Here is a 17,042-nt window from a genome sequence, read left to right as displayed (position 1 = left end):
ATGGCTTCAGCTCGTCCCCCTCGGGAAGGTGATGGGAGCCCTTTAGGATCAGGTCGGGTCATCCCGCATGTCCCATACTGGGCACCAGAAGTTGGGGTGAAGCGAGGAGGCACCTTTCACATAAACCCGACAGTTGCACATAGAGATTTATCTAATCAATACCATTTTTCTTTACACCTCCACATTGTGTACATGAGACGTGTTTGTCACAGACTGGATGAGGTCGGAAGGAACCTCTGGTTGCCCAGGACCACGTCTTTTACATGACATTTTCTCTTTTACATCCTATTTTACGTTATATTTTACATTTCACACACCCAGCAGCTCTGAGACCCCACAAGGACAGCACATTCCCATCCGGGTTTGTTCCTAAGTTATTTCTTACCTGGCTCCGAAGCTGGACGATGCTTTTGGGACAGGAGGTGACTGCGTTGAAGCCCCTGTGTCCACCCCATCCTCCAGCCAGCTGTGGCTGTGCTCTCAGCAGGAAAAGCCGACGGGGCCGAGCATCCCCTCCGCTGCCCACAGCCACGGGAGAGCTCTTGGCTGCCTGGCTGATCCTGCTCCTGTGAGGTTTCCATCCATCTGATGGAAATTTATCCGTGCAGAGCTGCTCAGGAGGGCTTTGCCGTGCTAGGAGGGAGCAAACGGTTATTTCCCCTGCCGGCGAGTTCTCGGATGCACAGATATCCCCGTGCTTGCCCCCAAAACGAGCTTTTGCAAAGAAGCTGAGTGCAATTAAGGCTTCTGTCGTGTGGCTAACCTGAGAGCAGAGAGCCAGATGCAGTCACGCATCGCTAACGCGCTCCGGCTCAGTCAGCGGGGAGGGCAGCGAGCGCGGCAAATTATTTGGGATAAAACCAGCATCGGGTACGGCGGGATTAGGAAACAATGGGGACTGATGGAGAGCCGCAGGGGCGTTTGAATGAGTCCTGATGGTAAAGCAGTTACCAAGATTAGAAAAATTCATTAAAATATAGCGAAAAAAAACAGGCATGCTTCTTGCAAAGACCAACAGCATCGCTAGCAGCTATTTTGCCAGGTCTCGGGACCTATCTGAAAGCTGACAGGCTTGCAATTGGTTTCCTGCGAGTCAGTGGAGGAAAACTATTCCCGTTGCTGGACCCAGAAATCATCACCACGATGAGCTCCCCCCCAAGCGACTCTTCCTTGCTGCTGGACTAAAAACGCTCGACAAAGCTGAACTCGGTTATCCTGTGCAGCCTCAGCAGTCACACTGCGCTGAAAGAAAAAAAAAATAAAAACAAAGCAAAACAAGGGTTTGGTTGCAGGCAGCCTCGAATTAGCCTAAACCACACGGCTCAGCGAAGAGCTCTGGGATCATGCAGCTTCTCCTCTCAGGCACCGTGGCCCCGTCCGAACGCAGAAGTCGTTTCCCTTTCCTTTCTCTCGGGCTGTGCAGCCCCCACAAGCTGACTGCTGCTGCTTTGGGGTGGAAATGTGCTGATGCCTCCTGCACTATTTACATATTTATACACTAGCTCTGCACTTGTAACTTTTGGCCAACAAATAGGTAACGAGGCTCTTCTTCACCTGGCAGAGACTCAGGCCACCTACCTGCAGGACAATCCATTGACCACCAGGCTCCTGGGTGCTCGTGGATGGAAATGCTCTCCCTCCTCCTCAGCTTCAGTTTGGAAACTTCAGAAAATAAAGAGAAGCGTGGCTCTGTGCTCCTGAGGTTACTGATCTCATCTGGGGGTGACTGTGTCACAGGTTTCATGTTGAGAGTTGGTTTGTGATTTACACCCCACCCGTGTTGGATAACCACCGGGTGTTACGCAGGATGTAGCACGCCGAGCTAAGCCGACTTCTGGCTTCACCCAACGTGGGCATTTCATTATTAAAATGTCTTCTTTGTGGCATCTGAAAGAACACGGGACAGCTGCTGGTAGTTAAAAGGAGGCTGAGAGCAATTCAGGATGCCCTGAGCCACCCTCAGGCATCGTGTCCTAAGGGAGAGCCACAGGAGTGACTTGGACAAGCGTGTGCCAACCCTGCCCTGCTGGCAGTCCGACACCAGGGCTTGGTTTTACATTATTTACCTGCTGCCATCAAGGTAAAGAAGCCAACGAGTGTGTTTGAACCTTTGTGTGCTGTTCAGCACTGCTGGGAGCAGCAGTTTGGGGAAGGAGGAAGGACCAAGCAGCGCCTCGTGGCACCGTCCGAGCCCTTACGCAACGAACGCCGCTCTGCGAGGAGCTTTAGGAGTTAACAGCACTTGGAGCAGCTGTGCTGAGACACCGGGACTTCTCCGAGGATAGAGACCAGGAGCAGGTGAAAGCAGGTATCAAGCTATCTAGAGAAACACACCAGCTGCAGTTTCTGGAGCTCACGGGCACCAAGAAGTGGAACCTGGCTGCCCGCCAGCGCGACTCGCACGAGGACGAGACCACGCAGACCACAAGAGGAACTGGGCAGCCAGCAGGGCAGAGCAACTCGCCCTAGTGCAAAACATCTCCGGGCTCTGGGGAGTCCAAATCTCCCAGTAATTTGCCAGTCAGGCTAACGAGAGCAGCTGCAGATCCTTTCAGGTCAACACGGCAGGGCTTGCACTGGTATAAATCATGCGTGCCGCTACGTCTGGAGGCAGGAAAATAAGGAAGGAAGAGAAACAAAGGGCAGAAACAGAGATGGCCCTGAAAGGGAACTTAACTTTCTTACAGAGCAATCCTGGAGGCAACAACAAGGCACTAAACAATACGGCCGGGAGCTTCACTGCTGCGCTAGGTCGGGGTCTGCCTTCCCCCACAGCCCTGTGCTGCAGCGATGGATACGGAGCTGGGCAGACTGGGGGGATGCAGCCCCTTCCCCAGGGTGAATCTGAAATCCACGTCTCTTTGGGTGAAGATAAAAGAGTGAGAGGGAAGAAATACCTTGACTTCGATCCTACAGAGGGCAGACAGCATTCAGGTGCCCTGCACAACGGGACGGCTTTATGGCTACGGGCAGAGCAGCGTGCTGGCCTCTAAAGCTCGCCTGGTGAGGACAGAGCCGTTTCCGTAACTCCTCATTAATTTATTTATTTCAGCAATGATGCCCCCCCGAGCAGCTACACGCAGGGCTTCTGACAGTTCAACACTCAGCAGCCCCGAGCTCCTTCCCACCTGCGCTAGCTGGGGATGCCAGCACGCTCACACGGCCCTGCGAGGAAAAACTTCAGCAACACGTGGGGCTACACCGGCCAAAACGCCCGTCCGTCCATCCGTCCGTCCCTGCTGCTGCCTCTGGCCGAGGAAATGATTCACGCGGCATCAGCAGAGCACCCGTCCTGCACGCCACACACCTTTGCTTTCTGAATAGGGACAAAAAAACAACAAAAACGCGGCTGTCTTATTGCTTGTGGGGGAAATGGGCCTTCAAAGCTGATAGGAAAGAAGCTATGTTCAAATGGGAGTGATTCAGACTGCTCTGACTCGATTTCTCTTGATGGAGAAAGGAGTTGTGTCAGGCAGTGGCACACAAGCAGCCTGAGCGTGGCCCCAGGTTCGTCCTCCTGACATCCCGCTGGCAGAGGAGGGACTGCTCCCATCCTAGACAGAAGTTGACTTTGTCCAGAGCATGCTGCCGTGAAACAAGCCGCTTCCACCAGCTTATCTCTATCGCGCCAGGGTTTACTTTGGCTGGAGACTGCATTTTTCCAAGGCAAAATCCTCACCAAACTTCTGAAATCGTTGCTCAGCGTGGTACCTTTTTACTCACGGAAAGGTCATAAGCCATCTTATACCGAGTACGGATATTTTGAGGCAGAAGGGAGTTCAGATTTCTCAACAATGGGGATTTTAACTTGCGCTGCTTGCCAATGAAATGAGCACATCCAAGAAAAATGACTCAAGTCTTCATGTTTCTTGAAGCTAGGGACTGTCTTGTCTCTTACATGTGCCAATTTTTTTTCCATGGATGTGACTTGGCTTCTATTTTCGCTCTCCTTGCATTATCTTGAATTAGATTGCGTGTGCAAGGCAAACTAAACACACACACAAAGATTTTTTTTTTCCTTGACGGGTTCTGGAAGTAGGGAAGAGTGGCATTAAGTTTATTTGTGCACATCTCTTCACACCAAATTTCTTCCATTTTAGCAGACGTCTCCTCACAAGAGCATTTTTTTTTTTTTTCAATCTCATTTAATCCCCAGCCCACCTCTTGACTACAGCAAAGGAAATTCCAGTGCCAGAAGTGTCAGACGTTTGTTCCTTGTGGGGAGATAAAGAGCTCCTCTGCTGACTCATCTGGGCAGCCAGATCAGGTAGGCTTCCTTAGGTCCAACACAGGGCTAGAAAAGGGTCTAAGAAAAGCTAAAATGTCTGGATGGATAAGAAAAAGAAAAAAAAAAAGGCTCTCAAACAAGCCAGCTCAGGAAGGAACTGGTCCTACCAACTGTTTGTTCTTGCAAATACTCCGCTTGTATACATCCACCATCCAAGCAAGCAAGATTTCTGCCACTGTAGATCTGAAAGCTCTCCCAAACCCCTTCAGTTTTTGTGTAGAAATCGTTCTCTAAGATGTCAGTAACTAGAAAAGCACTTCATTGGGGAATTTGGGACAAAACTGATTAGTGAAAGGCTCATTTGGCACTGAGATTTGTTCAAAATCTTTAGCACTTCCTTAGGCTTCCTGCAAATACCTTAGCTGCGTAGTTTGGGATATATTTACGCAACCAGGTCCCTCACTACAGCAAGAGGTGATGGTTAACCCCATTTCCAAAGCCTTCCAAAACGGTGTAGCTCAGGGGAGCCTTAGCCTCGGACCTTAAATCCTGGAGTGACGAAGACACACGGGAACTCATTTCACTGATTCAGCCTGTGAAGCCTTACCTCAGCCACGAGCCTGAGCAGATTTGAGTGTACAAAGCCCCATCAACACAACAACCTGATGACAGAGCCGAGCGAGTACTGCAAAAGCAATCAGCGAGCTCACTCGTACGTGGTTAAGGCGTTCTTGTTAATGACTAGGAGTCTGTTCCTTTTATTTTTGCATCCCTCTACATGCACGGCCTTCCATTCCCAAGAAAGCCTGCAGAAAGGGGAAAAAAAAACCAGCACGAATAGCCCTGCCCGTCTGTTTTCATGTGAACGTTTGCACCTGCACGGATGTACATGGATGTTTTGAACCCTCATCTTTTCAGGCAACCCTCGAAAGGTATTCCTGGCTTTACAGTACCTAATGAGGGCTTCAGGCTCCTTGGAACAGGATTACCAGGCTGCATCTATCCCGGAGCACCATAAACAGCTCCAGCATGATCAGAATAACAACTCCACTGATTTACATGCAATCCGTATGACGTGCCCTGTCAGTTCAATTTATTTATGGATACACAAAGTCTGCTTCAGACTTCCCATCTTGCTGCCACCGTGCCATCTCAGGAGGACTCATAAAATGTACAGTATCAGTTAAAATAAAGTTTTGCACTCTGATAGTGTGTTCAAAATGTAACATTCAGAGATTAAGAAAACATTTAGGTGCCAACAATTAGTGGAAATACCTCGACAATTTCACTGGGAAGCATGATTCATGCTTATTAACATGAATTTTGCTACTAGGAAATATATCGTTAAATCTTTAACTGAAAATGACTTTAGAGGGAAGCTTTCAGAAACATTTACTGCACCTCGTTTCTCTGGGCGAAGCTGGGGCTGGGAACACAGTACGCTGGTTTTGCTGCCAGGTGCTGAAATGCCACGCTGGGACACAGGCTCATTCATTTGCTCTCTCTGTAGCTTCTTACCTGTGCAATGGAGTTAACTGCTCCCTTGCTTCTCTTACGAAGCATCTCCACAATATTTATTTCCAGGTGAAACCTGTGGTGTCTTTCCATTTCCATAAATGGATGGTAATCATCTTTTATTCACCCCCCTTACTTTAGACAGTTTCCCTGTGACACCCAAACAAGAAGTTTTCCCATGTTCAGACAAGAGGCGTAGTTACACTGTGTAGTTTTACAAAGTCATCTTACTCAGTTTACGATGAGAAATGAGCAACTTGCAGCTGTAAGAGCAGGCTCCTCTAATATTTTTGGCAAATTTAGCAACTATTTTGAACATTTTGTATTAATCAAAACGTTTTCCATTTCAAACCTTCGACTTTGAAGACAGCCCTCTCTGCACCTTCAAGGAGAATGAGAACTCTGTCACCAAGTCTACGTTAAGCTCAAGATAACAGCTTTTACTGTTAAATATTCTTAAAGAGATCAGGCTTCAAAATCAGTCGTTTGCTGGATACACTTAGATGAAGTGATAAGAGCTTCTTTAAATATTTCCTCCTTTCCCCGGGAACATAAGAAACTTAATTCCACATGAAGCACTTTCATCTGAGTAGTCTTTGATGGCAAAGAAACACTGTTGAAGGCATTGTTCAAAGATACCAAAAGGAAAAAGAGGGACACCTTCCCTCCCCTTTTACATCTAAAGAACAAAACTGTGTAATAATCATTCCAGAAGTTCGAAAAGCTGACGAACTTGAACAAACAGAAACATTCCTATCAAATGGCAGAGCAAAATCACCTCAAGGATGAATGTTTTGTATAATCTTTAACACAGCAGAGCAGATTTCAAGGGGAACCAAAACTGCACCACTCCAAGTCTCCCTGGTTTATACCCCGTCTTTTCAGGCTGAAAAGTTCAGTGCTTTTACGTGACAGCAAGGCGAAATGGAAGGAAAACGTGGTCCACTCAGAATGCAAAGAAAGATGCAGAAAACCATATGTTGAAAGGCTTTGAGAAAGCTGTATTTGAAAATTTCAGAATCAGGTCATTTCTAAAAAATATTTAAATAAATTATTCCTTTATGCAACTGCATCAACCCAGGCAAAGTCAAAAACAAAAACCAAACATCCAATACGAAGATTTTCTTTACAATAAAAGTTCTTCCAGGAAGTATATTAAATACATGACAACAGAGGAGAAAAAAAAAAAAAAGCATCTCAATTTATACTTACGGGCATCACATTTTAGAACAATGTCTTAGCCATTAATCATTTATCAATGATTCACAGAGAAATTAAATAAGTTATTCCGTAAAAGAATAATCTGATTTACAGTGTAGATGTAAGGCTTCACCGTAACAACTCACACCCTTCACCTGTCTCTCTGCATACCCAAGCTGAGCAATCTGTGCTGAACTCTGCTACCAGAGCGACACAGAGCCGTGGTCCTCAAAAAAAACCACACAGGTGGCGTTCAGCTTTGCTTTGTTAAGGTTCAACAAGATAGCGTTTGAAGTATCACTATACAGCAACCCATCATCCATCACAGTCAAAGGGAAGGAAAAGCTAGGAGCAATACACATTTGCTGTTTGAAGACGGAGGGAATGGATTAAGCTACACCTTGCGGAGGCACACGAAGCCTAGCTGCTAGTTACGCCATCGTATCGGCACTCATACAGTACTTCCTTTTAACAAGGTATAAAGCTTCTGTCTGGAAAAAGCTGGGAAAAAAAAGATCATGAGAACTATCACTCTCCATAGCTATCATATTACCGGCTTTACAGAGCTCCAGTTCATCCAAAATACTGACTTGAACACTGATGTCAATGATAACCCTTGGTTTCCTTAGGCATCGAGTACAGATCAGAAAAAAACTGGCCCAAAACATTGATTTTCAACCACAAAACACTGCCAGAAATCTAGTACTTGCAACACAATTATCTGGTGTTGCAGTTAACACATTAATTCCGCAGACAACAGTCACAAGTACTTACTAAAAATACGGATATGTTTCCTAAAGGTAATGTGAAGCTTTATTTAAGATGACAAAGCTTTTTCGTAACAGTGCAGGGTGCAAATTTCCAGTACGAAGACACTCAGAAGATCTGCTGCTCGAAGAGGATCTTCTCAAACCCTGGGGGAGGCGTGTGGTAAAATTCACTGAACTGACAATCCAGAATGGCACTGTCATCAACTGCGGGAAAGAATCAAACAGAAGGAATTAGAGAAGGAACATTCAGAGTTTCATCCTCTATTACACCACCTTCCCAGATCATTCCTTACCTATGCACAGGAGAATTAAATGAAATCTCTCCAACAAATTTGCTACAGCCCTGTACGCATCCCCAAGGAGAGCCAGTCACCTCTCTCTGCTGATATTTACTTTAGCCAGCACCAGTCCTTGATTTACCCAGAGTAAACTACCTCTGATTTCACGTTAGCAGGGCTTCAGACAATTCCATTCAAATTTTCTACTCTGTTTTTCTGTAAATCTGTAGACCGAGGACACTACTAGATGCACACTGCAAGGCTGTCACCTCCACAGCTACATATTTTTTCTGTCCACTTCCTATTTTCCCGGAGTTTTACAGGGTTTCAGCTGTCTGCAATCATTTCTCTGGAGGTTACCAAGATTTCAGAAGTCTGCAGTGGCTGGTGTCAGACCATCTGTTCTAGGATGTAATACGAAGAGAGCTTCCTTGACTGCTTCTTTAAGTTGGAAGTTAATGCTTTTTACAAAACCATTCCCAGTTTTGGACCCCTGCGTAAACTGTGGCACATGTGTTGGTAACCTTCAGTACAGAAAAAAGAAACTCCTGAGGACTGACATAGGAAAAACTTTCATGTACTGCACAAACAAATAGAAATGCCCTGCTGGACAGCAAAGCTCCCTTTCAAAGATATTTTTCTCCAAATAAACCAGGTATATGAACAATATTAGATCAAAATAGGGGAGATTCATCCCCGTAGTTCGGTTTGAAATTTAGATAGCTCAGAACCAAGGTAGGAAAAACCTCTTATTAGCACATTCATACAGTCCTGCAGCATTTATGCAGCGTTTGCATCGCCCTTGTGCAAAGGTGCCTCAAGTACAGCAGCTGTGGGGAGCAACCTTCAAGTTCACTTTCCTGTTTTGCACACTTGACACTGTGTTCACCTACTCCATCAGGTTTCTTTCAAACCGATATCCATAGTTCTGCTCTGAATTCTGGAAAGGGAAATGCTTAAGAAGCTCTCTTCGCTGTGCTCAGATCCTTTCCCGTGACTAGAAGTGCACATTAAAATAAGGACTTTGGTATTTAAAATGTACACCAATGTTAAGTGCCACGCAAAATCAATTTGGAGGCTTCAGTTGTTACAGCAACATGTAAGAAACATGATAGTTATTGTGAAATTATGCCCACTTGCAGAAGAGGAGAATAAGAAACTGGCAATGAAAGGCTGCTGCATTCCCCTGGCACAGAACTCAGAAAAAAAGATGATTTATAATAGGCTAACAAGCTACCGAGTGCTTTGTGAAAGCAACCTGCTTTCTCTACCACCATTTCCAAAATAAAGGGAAGACACAAGAATCAGCTATCACACCGTAACTCCTCTCCCACTGCTCGCCAAGCTTTTCACACGAGATCGGCCGTGCTGCGGGGCAGCTCCTGGCGGCCACAGCACTTCAGCAGCGCCATCATGTGGCTTACAGACACACCACAAGATGACAATATTTCCACTCCTAATACCTCGGAAAGGTGCAAGTCTAAATTTATTGACCTCAAAGGTTCTACAGCATATCTATGAGTATTTTCTTCCTGCTCATAAAATGCAGTATTATGAATGTGTCAAGATATAAATGGGAACATGCCAACAGTTCATTGGGAACCAACCGTGAAATGAAATAATTATCCACATCATATAGCTAATGGTATCTCAAGAAAATGAGATAAATGAGCTTGGGGGAAGACACTGCTTAGACAAGACTCTCACGTGGGAACAAAGATAAAGCAGAGAAAGCTGGAGGTGCAGTGGTGGGGATCCAATAAGCAGTGATCGTCTGCTGTAAGTTGTAAGACAACTCAGAGTGCAGCTCAGATTATGTGCTGCCTTTCGGATGAGATGTTAAACAGCCTTCTGACTGCTTGGGAACTACAAAAACACCGCCAAGTTCTGGAAGGGTAAATTGTTAACACACGCCTTGGCCAAATTCCAGCTCCCGTAATTCATAAATTCGTTCTTAAACTGCCTACGAGGGGATTAATCAGACGTGGCATTGGTTTCTGCTTCAAAATCACTCTGCTGTATCGATAGGCGCTGGCAAGAGCAGCCACCACAGCTCACCCACAAGTTGCAGCATTTCAGCACCTTGGTGCTGCAGCAAGGAGCTCGCCCATCAGACAGCAAGCTACAGGACTATGTTAGAGTTATTGTTTCCGTAAGAGAATACAAGTGGCAATTCAGTATCTATTCATATTTAACACCGAATACATTTATGAAGTGTGAAATTAATGGGCATAAATGCCAAGCTGCAGAGATAAACTAGATTAGCCCACATGTCCATACTAGGTTGAATTTTTGTTTTTATTTCATCTGCTTCAGAGTTTTTTTACCCCGCAACTTTTAGATTAACTGCAGGAACTTCCCGGCTTGTTGGATGTGGATACTTTGTCAGCAGTGCTCTTTTTTTCTAGCTATTAAACAGCACTAAAAAATGAAGTGAAGATACCTTTGAAGTGAAATACCCTTGTATTCTCCTAGCTTTGTGTCTCCAAGCAATTCTTCATTGTAGTTGCCAGAACGAATGATTGAGGTGTGACTGGAAAGACGTGTGCTCCATCCAAGTGAGGAGGAGAATTCACAAGACAGACTTGGGGCAAAAATACTTTATGTACTACAAAACGGTTTGAAAATCTCCTACTTACCATAGACCACTGGATAGACAGTCCCTCGGATTCCTGAAGCTGGACAATGCATGTTCTTCCCATTTAAATATACATTTAATTCTACATGGTCATATGTAATGCCCTACAAAGCACAGAAAAATAAAAACAAACAAACAAGCCATCATCAACAAGTTGATACACACAAGATTGCTACTTTAATTAGCTTTTTCAGCCACAGGCAGATTTTAACACCATTATGCAAACCACAGCACTCCAGAAAACTTCACTTGAAATAGTTCTGCACAGGCCTAGAAGTTAATAAATGATCAGGAACATTTGTATTTTCAAATACTTGGGATTCCTCAATGCTCGTTCAATTTAGATGCAATCAGTACTGTACACATCTTACTAAGGCCAGTTTACAAAAGACATTTCCAAACTATTCCTCACCACGGCTCAGAATCACAAAATTTCCAATGGATATTAAGCACTTTGCAGTCTTCTTTTTTGTACCTTCCCATGGAAATGACTTCCCTAACTAACGACACTATGAGCTCAGTTATTTGACCACCGCTCCACACACATCATGACAAACATGCTGACCAGAGAGTAGGAAGCAAACATTCACAAGGTAATAAATGACTTATTTGTTAGACAAGGGATTTTTTTTTTCCTGGCTGTTTTGGTGTTGCTGAGCGTGGCACTTGGTGTTGTCATTTGCTGCCTCGGAAATCTCTTTTCATGACAGATCACAATGGCCACCTATGAAAACTGGGGAGTCACCAAAGTAACACATCAGCTACATTTTTGTGACTGATTGAAGTTGTTGGAGGCTACACTGTCTGACCAAACCCTGAAACAGCCTGCAACCCTCCACAAAAACAACTTCAGAAGGGGATTAAATCTGAGGTAAAGGGTGGAAGAGTCAGCTTCAGCTGTTTAGGGCTTCTAGGGATGAAATTTCTAACCATTGCTATACAGAAGCAAGGTTACCCAGCAAGAAAAAGCAGCAGGGATAAATGGTCTACATTTCATGGCTCCCACGTGTTTTTGAAAATAAGTCTTTAACAGGACATTGAGAAAACGACGGTAATAAGCTGGAATCCTCTGAATGTCAAGCCATAAAGATATTTTGGGAACAGTGAAGTACAAACATCTTAGGATTCTCACTTTGCTCTCATTCTTCAATCATCTTCCCACTGAGCATTACCCTCTCCTCATTTAATCCGCACTTAATATTTCTTTCATTCCCTATGAAATTTTGGCTAAAAATACAATCCATCGGTCAGCCAGGCCCTCTCTCTGCTCCCTTCTAATTATTAACTGGTCAGCTGAGGGATCTAGAGTTCAGCTGGGCACGGAGGCAGGCCACATAACACATTCCAGAGCGTAATTTGTTCAGGAAAGTCCCATCTCAAACAGCGCAGGACCCTTCTGACAGGAGTCATCAGCCAGCTGGACACAGCAACTGGGCTGTGACACAGCAGGAGAGGCCACTTCACAAACCCTGGTGAAGTCTGTCCCCCACTCAGCATCACACAGATGCTCAGAACAAAGTCTGCTGATCCATTCAAACACAACAGGAGTTTACATCAGCACTTTCCAAACTGGGAGACGACAATAATCTGACTGAAACGGTCGGTCTGACCACACAGCAGCTGTAAGTAAAGAGAAATCCGGGACCAGCTGGAAAAGATACAGCAGCTTTAGGAAACTCACCACCACGTCGCCCTCCTGTGGCAAGTTGTTTGCTGGTAGTCTGTTTTTCTCCTCGTTGTTGTAATAGAGAGCTCCATCATTCCTCATCACCAGACTGTGCGCGTCTCGACCCAGGGGAATTTGATTCAAGTTTGCTTTCTGGGTTGCAACTCCAATACCCCAAATCCCTAAAACATGAGATTAACACAATAAGAAAAAAAATATATATATATATATTTATATACGTGATTTTGATATCTGACTGAAGCAGGACACTATAAAGAATATAATGTGTTATAACTAGTGCCATGGAGGTATTTACTACCAGTCAGTATCTATTGGAAATACCAGCAGTCACAAAAGATTGGAGATAAACAGTATCTATCCCGAAAATATAGATCCAGAGAATTCTAACCACTTAGTTTAACTTTTACTCCTAAAAATACTAGAAAACAACTCTGAGAACCCAGGAAGATGTAAAAAACAAATCCAACTAGCACGGATTTGCGAACAAATCAAGTTGAAACAACGCAATTTTATTTTTCAGCTGGTTAGAGCAGCCCTAGGGAAAAAGGAGAAATGGTAAATATGACAGATACTGATTTGGTAATGTTTTGGGACCTCATACAACATTCAAATACTCAAATGAGTAAAATGTGGTTGAGGTGAAGATACAGCAAGGCAAGTGCACAACTGGTTAGGAAACTGTACTCGGAGGCTACTCATCAGTAGCACTCTGTCAGATCAAAAAGATGATGTGAGTGGGGTTTCAGATTTTGCAGGGAATGCCCGAGGTCAGATGCTGTTCCGTATGCACATGAGTGGCTTGAATAACACGACAATTTGCTTGTTAAACGTGCTGCCAGTATCAACCTGACAGGAGTGCAAGCTCTTCAGAGGCCAACTTTTAAATAATCCCAATAAATTGGTTAAGATGTCTGAAATACTGAGAAAGCATTTATTTCTTTCTGAATTACAAAGAGCAGCAGATAAGGAGGAATAAGTAGCAAAAGTACAATAGTGCCCTGGCAACCAGTTCAAAGAATATAATTTGAGTGTTATCACACAGCACACGCCATATTTGAGTGTGTCGTACTGTTGTGAAAAGCTTCTGGATGTCGTGTATAAATTAAACATGTTGTATATGAAGTCCACAAAGGACATCGACTGCTGCTGCAGCTGGAGCAGAGCATCCATTTAAAGCATCATCCCTCACAAGTCAGGTCAATTAGGGACAGTTTAGAAGAAACAAGAAAACCAATCAAAAACGTGTAAAAATATCGTGTATAAGTAGACAATGAAAAAACTGGGGCTCGTTAATCTTCAGAAGACTAAAACAAAGCAAAAATATAAGAAAATTAATTTCAAAAGACACAATTGCAGAACAATTCATTCTAATATTTACAAATCCAGAGTGAAAACAAAATTCAGACTGGGCTTTGTAAAACTTTCCCATAGTCAGGTTAAGTGACCCCTGGTAGACTGCGCAGGGAAACTTCTGTGAAGTTTTAAGCTAAGCAATCTGTAACTCTCCTGCCCCGGGGCACAGGACGAGATGAGGCCGGGCTCACAGAAGAGTTTATTTCCTGTGTTTCTGAAGCGTAACAACGCAGATACAGTACTTGTGTGAATGATGACAGTACATGAACAACAGCTGCAGCTGAGTTGATTCTCCCCCTCAACAGAAAGGATGCTAAAATCGACAGATTAAGACTGAGCTGGGGTTTATATGTCGTTTAAAACCAAGCTGGTTTAAGAACAAATGGCTTGAGTGTGAGGTGTTTTAGATGGGTTCATGTTCACAGCGCCAGCACTCCAAGCCAACTGAGTGCAAACAATCCTTACCCAAAAAGCACTGGGTTCAAGCTCCAGTATTGTGAAGCCAGTCTCTGGACGAACACCTCCCTTCTTCCTTCCTCTCCCTATGCTTTGAGAAAGAACAGCCTCACCTTTAATGTCTGATGTTTTTAAAAACACAGGCTGATTTCTAATATTGTAATACAAATAAGCCTGGAGTGCCCTCTGTACGAGTGAAGATGACTGGATTAGTAAGAGTAAAATGTTCCCAAATTTATTCATTTTCTGCTACCTTGCACTGCAAATCTGTACAAAACAGGGTGCTGAAAGGCTCCGCTTGATAAAGCAGTGTTGAAAAAAGTGCTACACACTTGATTTGAAGTGCAAAGCATAGCACGAGGCACGTTACTAGTGCTCAAGCACAGTACACCTTAACAGCAAATCAAGGTAGACAAATAGCCAGAAATATTGCTGGATAAACTGCACTATTAAAAAGCTAACACTTCATAGCTAGCGTTCGATGTGGTCACGAATATGTACTTACCAAAATACGTTTCTAAAGTGTTCAGTGAAAAGCACGCATACAGCAGCATACAAAATAATATGGTGTTTTAGGATTTGCATTCACCATTCTTTTCAGTATTGCAGAGCCACAATTAAGGATAAGAATAATAAGAAGAAAAAGATTTCCTTTTACAGAACGACAACTTGTAAGAGTCTCCAATATTCACAAAGTTCAAGGATGCAATGTGAAAGATGCACGTGCTCAGCATTTGAGATACGACCAACAGCAGGCAATCCGACATACCTTCCACGTTTAAAGTTGTACATTTTTGCTGACTAACCTGTGGACTGGATTTTAAACTCAAAATAGCTCTTGTTCTGATGCAAAGGTGCGTTGGCTAGGCAGCCTCCTGTGCCACATATTCTCCTGCCGTTTTTAACAATGACAACATCTGTTCCTGCAAGAAGAAAACAAAACACAGAACTTCAAAACATTTTCAGAAGTCTGGAAGCGGCCCTTAAAAGCCCTAGACATGGAGAAAAAATTTTGTTCTTTCAGCCCCAAGTAAGAGCTTCATTAGTCCAAGAGAATTACGACGACGGGCCATGCTTTGAAGTAAGAAACGGGAGGCTGTTTATGGGCTGGTTCATCTTTCAAGTCGGGTTTATTTATTTAAAACCTATACGCTGCTCTAATTTCACCTCCTGGGCTTCGAGGCACCACGCTGATCACAGCCTTTGCTCAGCCACATCAGAGGCATAACTTACAACGTAGTCAGAGGGGTTCGCCGTGAGGAGGACCTAAGCCCCGTACCCTGTACTGGAGAAAAACGTTCTGCAGGGAGAAGGGAAGGCACAGCAGGTAGAAACGTTTGATGGACTCCTGAGGCGTTCAGTTATTCTCAGGTGAAGCCCTTTTGTTAGAAAGATGCCTGCCAATATGGAGAGGGGGGAAAAAAAAATACAAAATGTTTCTTCTTCCAGCAGAAGACTTCACCTACAGATACCGTTGGCACGGCCATGAGTACAGTTGACTCCCCAGGTCCCAAACAGGCCAGGAATCGTGCTCAAAAGCTGCTTTTTCCTCCTCGCTGGGCTGTGGATGAGGGGCTGGGCACGGCTTGGTGTTAAAATCACCTCAAGAAGAGTTTGGGCAGGGCTGCGGTGGTCCTGCTCCTTCCCAGGTGCTGAGGAAGGCGGCCGCGTACCGCTCGCCTCACCTGAACCTAACCCAAACCTCTTTTTATTTTTATTTTAATTTATTTTTATGTTTATTTTTATTTTTTTCGGCTTCCTCCGCCAACTCTCCCGATGTGAAGCCCTCAGAGTGGGCTGCACCCCCCAGGCACCTGCCGCCGACCCCTCCCCGCGCCCTCCCACCACAAGCAAGGCGAGCGCCCCTTGAGGCTTCCCCCTCCCCTCTTCACGCACGGCGACCCCAAAAAGACACCTTTTTCCCCAAAAACAACCCCCGTGGGCGACACCTCCCCGAGGCTGAGGGGCAGCCGCGCCCCGCCGCGCTCACCCATGCGCTGCGTGTCGAGCTGCACCGCCGGCATCTCCTTCAGCGGGATGTGCCCGGCGCCTCCATCCCGGCACCAGCGGAGGCAGCAGAAGACGGAGGCGGCCATGGCTTGGCCGGGCTGAGCCGAGCCGGGATGGGATGAGCCGAGCCGAGCCGAGCCGGGCCGGGCCGGGTCGGGCCGGGCCAAGCGCGCAGCCGCCGCCAGAGCCGCGAGATGGCGGCGGGGCCCGGCGCCCTCTGGCGGGCGGGAGGAGGCGGCGGGAGGGCGCGACATGGCGGGGCGCTGAGGGGAGCGCAGGGAGGGCGGCCCTCGGAGGGGACAAAACACGGCCCTCGGGGGGAACAACCGGGCAGGTTGGGCTCGGCTGAGCCTCCCCTGGGGCTCCCCGGCACTGAGGGGTGGTTATCCGAAGGGGGGAGCCCCCCCGGACCCCGCTTTGCTGCCTTCACCCCGCTTGCCGCTCGGGTTTTCTGTCAGAGAAACTCCAGTAAATGTCATACTGCTGGTCCACAACGCTCTGCCAACACCAAAATACATGCGTTTAAAGCCATATTTACCTCCCATTTGGGATAAAATTGTTCCTCGTGGTGCTTGTCTCATTTCTTGTCTCATTTCTTGTCTCATCTCATTTCGCTACGTTTCACCTAGAAAGCTCCCTTAAGTTTTTCCCCCATACGCACCTAACGTAACCCGTGTGGTACAACATCACCTGTCTTGGGGACTTTAGCGGGTTTTCACATCCTTTATTAAAGAACAGCTTCACAGCAAGAAATATCTTACTGGTCTGGATGGGCTGCATCAGTCACACCTACCCCTTCGCTTGAAACATGAGGTGAAACGCTGCCTTCCTCCAAACTGTGCCTAAAACCAAGCTGATTTTAAGAGCGGCTCTAAAATACGCTTCCTTTCTTTTATTGGACTTACTG

At 45.6% G+C, this 17,042-nt stretch overlaps 1 protein-coding gene and 1 long non-coding RNA gene across 2 annotated transcripts; both read right to left on the bottom strand.

Annotated features, from left to right (window-relative positions):
• Positions 1–689: 689 nt before the first annotated feature.
• Positions 690–3,308, bottom strand: LOC309874715. Its single transcript, XR_014316895.1, has 3 exons — positions 2,067–3,308; positions 1,579–1,887; positions 690–932 (listed from the first exon to the last, which is right to left on the bottom strand). It is a non-coding gene; the product is annotated as an uncharacterized lncRNA (long non-coding RNA).
• A 3,315-nt stretch (positions 3,309–6,623) lies between these two features.
• On the bottom strand, positions 6,624–16,315 carry SPRYD7 (SPRY domain containing 7). Its single transcript, XM_082784507.1, has 5 exons — positions 16,116–16,315; positions 14,932–15,048; positions 12,311–12,477; positions 10,631–10,733; positions 6,624–7,917 (listed from the first exon to the last, which is right to left on the bottom strand). The coding sequence occupies exons 1-5, from the start codon at positions 16,219–16,221 to the stop codon at positions 7,820–7,822; spliced, it is 591 nt and encodes a 196-aa protein (XP_082640633.1). The 5' UTR covers positions 16,222–16,315; the 3' UTR covers positions 6,624–7,819.
• Positions 16,316–17,042: the final 727 nt, after the last annotated feature.

This window comes from Aythya marila (genome assembly GCF_965140915.1).
Source record: "Aythya marila genome assembly, chromosome: 1".
Lineage (NCBI taxonomy): Eukaryota > Metazoa > Chordata > Aves > Anseriformes > Anatidae > Aythya > Aythya marila.
Note: the sequence above shows the minus strand (reverse complement) of the source record. Positions and strands in the feature narration are given on the sequence as shown.